We start from the raw sequence: 9,038 nt of genomic DNA, 5'->3' as shown, positions 1-9,038 counted from the left end.
GGGCCTGTGCCTTGTGAGAGGTCTATGTCCATGTCAATTTCTTCATCACTCTCGTGGCCGCGCTGCAATCGCCTCCTCGGCTGGTCCTGGTTTTGCTTTGGCATGTCCTGGCTCTGCATATACTCCAGGACAATGCGCGTGGTGTTCATAGTGCTCATAATTGCCGCGGTAATCTGAGCGGGCTCCATGATCCCAGTGCTATGGCGTCTGGTCTGAAAAAAGGCGCGAAACTAGTATCTGACGGAGGGAGGGAGGGATGGGCAAGTGACAACATGGCGTACAGGTACAGGGAATTAAAATCAACAAAGGTGGCTGTGCATCAGGGAGAAACACAAACAACTGTCACACAGAATTGCCCCCCCAAAGATTGAACTCAAAACCCTGGGTTTAGCAGGCCGTTGATTTCACGGAGGGAGGGTGAAGCAAATGAATACAGAACAAATCTGTTTTTTACATCTTAAGCTGGCAGACGACGGTGCAGCATGACTGATAGCCCTCGTCATCTTCTGGGTGCTTGGCAGAAAATACTGGGCGCTTGGCAGAAAATAGCGTACTACGACTGATAGCCATCATCGTCATTGGGAAGGCAGCGACTGGGGGACATACGGAGTTTCAGCCACGGCAGTACGACGACGACGGATACCAGTCGTAATACACCATCTTCTACCAAAAGGCAAGGGGCTGCTGCTGTGTAGCAATGCAGCCCCACGTCTGCCAGCCCCACGTGTGCCAGCACCCAGATCGCCGATGAAGGCTACCAATCATACTGCACTGTCTACTGCCAAAAGGCAATTAGCTGCTGCTGTGTAGCAATGCAGTACCACGTCTGCCGGCAACCAGATGACATATGGTGACGGTGAGCTGAGCTGAGCGGGCTCCATGCTTGGCGCGGTATGTTGTCTGCACAGGTAACCCAGGTAAAGAGGCGCGAATCGATTGTCTGCCGTTGCTCTGACGGAGGGGGAGGGGCCTGACGACATGTACCCAGAACCCCCCGCGACACTGTTTTGCATCATTCAGGCATTGGGATCTCAACCCAGAATTCCAATGTGTGGCGGGAACTGTGGGATAGCTACACATAGTGCAACGCTCCGGAAGTCGACGCTAGCCTCGGTACTGTGGACGCGGTCCGCCGACTTAATGCACTTAGAGCATTTTATATGGGGACACACAATCGGTTGTATACAACCAATTTCTATTAAACCGGCTTCTATAAATTCGACCTAATTTCGTAGTGTAGACATAGCCTTATAAATCTTTCTTCTGACTTGGTTCAAGCAGAGGCTTGGGGGGCGGGGTCCTTGATGAGTCAGACAGGCTGGATACTGTGCCCTGGTTAGCTAACACTGCCTGTCCCTGGGGGCTGGGGGCAGAGTCCAGGGCAGCTCGTTAATCAGGTGTTGCCACCAGAGGGCTCTGGTTATTGCTAAGGGAGTGGAGGAGGCAGGTGTGTGTCTCTCTCTGCTCAGGATATTAGAACTCTGGAGTTGAGCTCCCTGGGTCCGAAGCTGCTGCCTCCGGTATTTTGACCTGGGAGCCCAAACCTAGAAGCTGCTTCTTACCCAGCAGAGGAGAGACCTTTGTTAATTCCCCTCTGTGCCCAGCCCAGGTGGGGACTTGCTGCGGTGGCTGGAACCAGCCCCTGGGGCAGCCCCGGGTTCTGCCCACAGCAGCCCCTGAGCCGCAGCCTGCAGGTGATGGAGAGACCTGGGTGTAAAGGGCTGGGACTGGGCAGGAAAGTGACTCTGCACAAAGGGCCCCTTTCAGGGACTGGCTGGTGAGTTTGGCCTACATGGGGAGGGGGCTCCCTCGGAGAGTCCCAGAGCTGCTGCCCCCATGGACACAGCCAGGTTCAAACCCCTGTTAGCAGTGGCAGTGACTGAGCTGCCTAATGAGAGCAGAGGCCTAGGACAATGGTGCAGTCGCCAGTTCTCCTAATGGAAAATGATAAAAAGGGAGAGAGGAGAGACTGGAAGGGGAAACCAGGAGCAACAAAAGCGGGAGGGAGGTTCCCAGATCCCAGACCTGCCCAGATCCATTCCCTGCATCCCTCTGGGAACAAGGGGAGGAGCTGAGAGAGGAAAAGCCAGTTCCTGACTCGGCTGAACACCGCACTACTTGGGGGGGGAAGGGGAGAGTTAGAGGGGTGACACGACAATGTCAGGGGGAATCCCCCACGGTGGCTCCTTTGGTTCTGCTCTTTTTCCGGCATTGGGCTCAGAGATTCTCTTATGGGGAGAGTTTAAAAGTGCCCCATGGGGTTTAGTTCTGCTGGGAGGGCCCTGGCCTGGGTGGTAATGAACTAACTGGGTTTCTTTCCAGCGTGGCAGAGTCCAGAGCGTCTGTCTGCAAGGAGAGAACCTGGGGGGAATCGGGCTGTGACATGCACTCAAGCCCCTTCTGAAACCTTCCCAATCGCCCTGACAGGCTGAGGAATCACATCCAGATTTCACTCGAGATCGTCCCGTCTTCCAGGAGACAGGGAAGGGAAATGGCTGTGTTGGAGTCAGCTCAGGTAGGGGATTTTCAGGGAGCTGCTGGACGGCGGGACGGAGAGGCAGGGAGGAGACAGGGTGTGATAAACCTGCTGATTTTCTGAGTAGGAGGGGGCATACCACCATTTGTCAAAGAGGTCATAACCCTCCTGGGCAGTGCTGGGAACATTTTCCAGACTCCCAGTGCTGGACCCTGAACCCACTGGCCAGAGGCTGCTGTGAAATACGAAGGGAAGCTTTTGGGTTTCCTGTCCCTGTCCCTGGCTCAGTGCTCTGCTTCCCATATCAGCCTGTGGCTGGCAAGTGTGCGGTAATTGGTAAATGAGAAGACCCTGCCCTCCTCAATCTGCTGGGGGGGGACAAGGAAGTCTCACCTTCTCCCCGCCTCATGAAGACTCCTGGCACTCTGAGCAGGGTGGGGGTGGGATTCTGCTACTCTGGTCCTCCCAGAGCTTCCAAGAAGTTTTTTTCTTTCTTCCTCTCCTGTGACTAGTGGGTTTGTAGCTCGGGCAGCAGGGGCTGAGTGGGGGTCTCTTGTTGTTTCAGTTGCCGGTGACCTTCGAGGATGTGGCTGTGTATTTCACCCAGGAGCAGGAAGCTCTGCTGGACCCCAGTCAGAGAGCCCTCTACAGGGACGTCATGCAGGAGAACTATGAGATGGTGACCTCGCTGGGTAAGGGATTCCTGTCCCCTCGGTTATTAGAAGCCATGAGGTCTTCATTTCTGACTCTGGTCAGGTTCTTCCCTGGTCAGTTAGATTGGATGGGAATGGGTTCCATAATGCGCAGCTGCCATGTGAGAGAGACTTTCATTGGGATATGGGCATCAAAACCTAATGGACATGCGAAACCATGCCCACCCCTCCAGCATTTGGGGGGGGAAGGGCAGAAGTCATTCATTGTCCTGTCTGTATTGTTTCTTACTGATGCACAAAATCCCTCTTCATTTCCCTTCTTGGGAATAGCTCCAGCCCTTGGGAAGACTCTGGGCTCTGCAGATTTAGAAATAGGAAATGGTCTAACTCCAGAGCTGTGTGCGCGTCAGCAAGGCCCAACAGCACATAGATCCTGGGAATTCCTTGTGAGGGCGTAACAATTCCCCCCACCTCCCCAGATGTCTGCTTCTCCCAAGAGGGCTCAGTGATCATGTTCCCGTCCTGTTAGATTCCATGTTCCCTCAGCAGATCATTGGGAGAGGTACCACTCACAGAATGCCCTTTGTGACAGACACTCTTCCAATCCTCCATGCGCCCTGACCGTGCCTCTTTTCACCCCTTGTGCAGGATTTCCCATTCCCAAACCTGAACTGATCTACCACCTGGAACGAGGGGAAGAACTGTGGGTCCCGGATCTCCAGGCCTGTGAGGAAAGAGAGATCCTGAGAGGCAATTGCACAGGTGAGGACTGAAACAGAAACCATCTGGTGAATGAAGGAAAAAGTTGAGAATCCCAAAAATATGCTGTGAGTAAGAGCCCTTAGTTCTTCCTCACCTCAGCCGGGCTGTAGTCAACAGATACCATTCACGGCTTTCCACCCATCCTGTTAGCTGCAGGAGTTTCCTTCCCAACTTTCCATCCCTGGGAGTGTTTGGGTGGGATCTGGATGCAAAATCCAGTTGCTCAGTCTTCACAATGTTAGCGTGTTGGGTTTTTTCTTGGTGCTATTCCTCTTTCTCCCCAGCACAATGACTCCTGTCTGGATTGTCTCTTTCTCCCAGCAGGTGATGAGACAGTGGATGAGAAGAAGGATGGGAATCATCATGAGGAAGTTCCAGGGCAAGTGGAACCACAGGGGACCTTTGTGGGAAGAGCTGAAGGGAGTTTATCCCAGTGCTTGGAAGAGGGAGAAGCCTGGGGAAATTGGCACAAGTCAGAGAGGCGACTGAAAAACCACCCAAGGAAGAAAGTGGATGAATCTATTATATGTGGGGGAGGAGACAAGGATCCCACAGCCCAGCAGACCAATCCCAAGGAAGAGAAACCCTATCAGTGCCTCGAATGTGGAAAAGGGTTCATTCTCAGATCACAGCTTGTGACATATCAGACAATCCGTACTGGAGGGAAACCCCTTCAACACTTGGCCCATAGGGAAAGCTTCAATAACTGCTCAGATCTTAATAACCATGGGAAAAGCCACATGGGAGAGAAACCCTATCAATGCCTCGAGTGTGGAAACTGTTTGAATTGGAAGTCAGCATTAATTACACATCAGAGAATCCATACAGGAGAGAGACCCCACCAGTGCTTGGACTGTGGAAAAAGTTTCATACAGAGGTCAGACCTTATTAAACATCAGGCAATCCACACAGGAGAGAGACCACATATTTGCTTAGACTGTGGGAAAAGTTTCAGGAACAGATCAGCCCTTTCTAAACATCAGACAATCCATACAGGAGAGAGACCCCATAAGTGCTTGGATTGTGGGAAAAGTTTCATACAGAGGTCAGACCTTATTAAACATCAGGCAATCCATACAGGAGAGAGACCCCATAAGTGCTTGGATTGTGGGAAAAGTTTCATACAGAGGTCAGACCTTATTAGACATCAGGCAATCCACACAGGGGAGAGACCCTATAAGTGCTTGGACTGTGGGAAAAGTTTCATACAGAGGTCAAACCTTGTTAAACATCAAGCAATCCACACAGGAGAGAGACCACATAAGTGTTTGAACTGTGGGAAAAAATTCATACGGAGGTCACACCTTGTTAAACATCAGGCAATCCACACAGGAGAGAGACCCCACAAGTGCTTAGACTGTGGGAAAAGTTTCATACAGAGGTCACAACTTATTAAACATAAAGCAATCCACACAGGAGAGAGACCCCACAAGTGCTTGGACTGTGGGAAAAGTTTCACACAGAGATCACACCTCATTAAACATGGGAGAATCCACACAGGAGAGAGACCCCATCAGTGTTTGGACTATGGGAAACCTTTCAGAACCAGATCAGCCCGTATTAAACATGAGGCAATCCACACAGGAGAGAGACCCCACAAGTGCTTAGTCTGTGGAAAAGATTTCATATGGAGGTCAGACCTTCTTAAACATCAGGCATTCCACACAGGAGAGAGACCCCACAAATGCTTGGACTGTGGGAAAAGTTTCATACAGAGGTCAGACCTTATTAGACATCAGGCAATCCACACAGGAGAGAGACCCCACAAGTGCTTGGACTGTGGGAAAAGTTTCATACAGAGGTCACACCTTATTAAACATCAAGCAATCCACACAGGAGAGAGACCCCACAAGTGCTTGGACTGTGGGAAAAGTTTCATACAGAGGTCAAACCTTGTTAAACATCAAGCAATCCACACAGGAGAGAGACCACATAAGTGTTTGAACTGTGGAAAAAAATTCATACGGAGGTCAGACCTTATTAGACATCAGGCAATCCACACAGGAGAGAGACCCCACAAGTGGTTTGTCTGTGGAAAAAATTTCATATGGAGGTCAGACCTTCTTCAACATCAGGCAACCCACACAGGAGAGAGACCCCACAAGTGCTTGGACTGTGGGAAAAGTTTCACCCAGAGATCACACCTCATTAAACATGGGAGAATCCACACAGGAGAGAGACCCCATCAATGTTTGGACTATGGGAAACCTTTCATAACCAGATCTGCCCGTATTAAACGTCAGGCAATCCACACAGGGGAGAGACCCCACAAGTGCTTAGTCTGTGGAAAAAATTTCATATGGAGGTCAGACCTTCTTAAACATCAGGCATTCCACACAGGAGAGAGACCCCACAAATGCTTGGACTGTGGGAAAAGTTTCATACAGAGGTCAGACCTTATTAGACATCAGGCAATCCACACAGGAGAGAGACCCCACAAGTGCTTGGACTGTGGGAAAAGTTTCATACAGAGGTCACACCTTATTAAACATAAAGCAATCCACACAGGAGAGAGACCCCACAAGTGCTTGGACTGTGGGAAAAGTTTCATACAGAGGTCACACCTTATTAAACATCAAGCAATCCACACAGGAGAGAGACCCCATAAGTTCTTGGACTGTGGGAAAAGTTTCATACAGAAGTCAGACCTTATTAAATGTGGGAGAATCCACACAGGAGCTAAACTTCTGTGACACTGGGAGAGAAAGGGTTAAGCAACTTGCATGTAATAGACCCAGTTCAACCTTTAGAGATATGTTAAAAAAGTGTGTTCATGTTAGATAAGCTTGAGCTTTGAAATGTAAACTTAATTTGTTAAAGACCTGGAAGAAGATGGTAACTGTAGTAGTCTATACAAAGCAACAAAGAGTCCTGTGGCACCTTATAGACTAACAGAAGTATTGGAGCATAAGCTTTTGTGGGTGAATACCCACTTTGTCAGATGCTTGTGTTGGGCCTGGTCTACACTAGGAGTTTATATCGAATTTAGCGCCGTTACATCGAATTAACCCCGCACCCGTCCACACCACGAAGCTATTTAATTCGACATAGAGCTGTCTTAAATTCGACTTCTGTACTCCTCGAAAACGAGAGGAGTAGCGCTAAATTCGAAATGGCAATATCGAATTAGGCTAGGTGTGGATGGAAATCGACGGTAATAGCTCCGGGAGCTATCCCACAGTGCACCACTCTGTTGACGCTCTGGACAGCACTTCGAGCTCGGATGCTCTGACCAGCCACACAGGAAAAGCCCCGGGAAAATTTGAATTCCTTTTCCTGTCTGGGCAGTTTGAATCTCATTTTCTGTTTGGACAGCGTGGAGAGCTCAGCAGCACTGGCAACGATGCAGAGCTCTCCAGCAGAGATGGCCGTGCAATCTAATAGAAAGAGGGCCCCAGCATGGACTGATCGGGAAGTCTTGGATCTCATCGCTGTGTGGGGCGATGAGTCCGTGCTTTCAGAGCTGCGCTCCAAAAGAAGGAATGCAAAGATCTACGAGAAGATCTCTAAAGCCATGGCAGAGAGAGGATACAGCCGGGATGCAACGCAGTGCCGCGTGAAAATCAAGGAGCTGAGACAAGGCTACCAAAAAACCAAAGAGGCAAACCGACGCTCCGGATCCCAGCCCCACACATCACGTTTCTACGAGGCACTGCATTCCATCCTAGGTGCGGCCGCCACCACTACCCCACCAGTGACCGTGGACTCAGAGGATGGGATACTGTCCACGGCCGGTTCCTCGTCGGAAATGTTAGCGGACGGGGAAGATGAGGAAGGAGATGAGGAGGACGAGGCAGTCGACAGCGCTTGCACCACTGATTTCCCCGACAGCCAGGAGCTCTTCATCACCCTTACCGAGATCCCCTACCAACCATCCACAGCCGTTACCCCGGACACCGAATCAGGGGAAGGATCAAGCAGTGAGTGCTTTAAACATCTAAACATGTAATTTTAACATAACTGGTCCACCGTGGTAACACACGTTCCCACGCCATGAGTCCAGTAAGTAGTCTGGGATCATGGCACGGCACAGCATGGCGGCATACGGCCCTGGCCTCTGCATGGTCTCCCGAAGCATTCTTCCCCTCTCGCTCTCCGAGATCCTCATTAGAGTTATATCGCACATGACGCCCTGCTTTAAATTAGGGAGGGGAATGTTAGTATTGGGACTGCTTTACAGCCACGCGGTGGAGGCGGCAGAGGGGCAGCATACAGTGATCTTTCCCGGGGACAGCCGCGAGGTGGTGGGACAGGGGCAGAGCTCATGCTTCCCTGATTGCTGCCAGCAGAGAGTGGCCTTGCATTCAGTGCGAAAGGAGCCCAGTGCTACTATTACATTTTTAAGCTGCCACAAGTCTACGGCTTACCATGTTTTCCTGCAACAAAAGTAGAGGTGTCCTGCCACGCTTCTCTGATCGCAACTGCAAGACCCCAGGCACTGAAGGCGAGGGCCGAAAATTCGACCTTGTCCTGTGTGCGCATGTGAAAGGTCCAGTGCATGGTGTTGTTCACAGAGAAAGACTATGTTCTTTGTTAGCAACTTCATTTATCTGTCTCAGGAATTTACTCCCTTTTTCCCATTCCCACAGACACATCTGCGACTGTCTCCCAACCCAGCCTGGCATCACACTCCCAGAGGCTAGCGCAGATTAGGAGAAGGAAGAGAAAGACGCGTGAAGACATGTTTTATGAACTTATGGAGTGCTCACGAGAGCAGGCAGCCCAGACGACACAGTGGAGGGAGAACTTGTCACAAATGCACAGAGCAGTCATGGAACGGGAGGAGAGGTGGCGCCAGGAGGACCAGCAGGCTACTCGAACCCTGCTTGGACTAATGAGGGAGCAAACGGAGACGCTCCGGCGCCTAGTGGATGTTCTGCAAGACCGGAGGCAGGAGGACAGAGCCCTGCTGCTGTCTATCTCTAACCGCCCTCCCCCGCCACCAAGTCCCACACCCCCCTCACCAAAAGTCCAAAGAAGGAGGGGCGGCAAGGGCCGTTAAAACTTTCAGTCGGCCCCTGCACACTGCTGCAGCAATGGAAGGCTCTCGTTCCAAAGTTTGAAAAGCCCTTTCCTACCCATCTCACAGTAGCCCACGTCCAAGTTTCCTCCCCCCCTTTTCATGTGCGGTTCATAATAAAACATCT

General features: G+C 51.1%; 1 protein-coding gene across 1 annotated transcript; it reads left to right on the top strand.

Moving 5' to 3' along the window:
• The first annotated feature begins 4,179 nt into the window (after positions 1 to 4,179).
• Positions 4,180 to 6,584, top strand: LOC135887386 (zinc finger protein 189-like). Its single transcript, XM_065415157.1, has 4 exons — positions 4,180 to 4,215; positions 5,043 to 5,343; positions 5,512 to 5,882; positions 6,135 to 6,584. The coding sequence occupies exons 1-4, from the start codon at positions 4,180 to 4,182 to the stop codon at positions 6,582 to 6,584; spliced, it is 1,158 nt and encodes a 385-aa protein (XP_065271229.1).
• Positions 6,585 to 9,038: the final 2,454 nt, after the last annotated feature.

The sequence above is a fragment of the Emys orbicularis genome, chromosome 13, assembly GCF_028017835.1.
Source record: "Emys orbicularis isolate rEmyOrb1 chromosome 13, rEmyOrb1.hap1, whole genome shotgun sequence".
NCBI lineage: Eukaryota > Metazoa > Chordata > Testudines > Emydidae > Emys > Emys orbicularis.
Note: the sequence above shows the minus strand (reverse complement) of the source record. Positions and strands in the feature narration are given on the sequence as shown.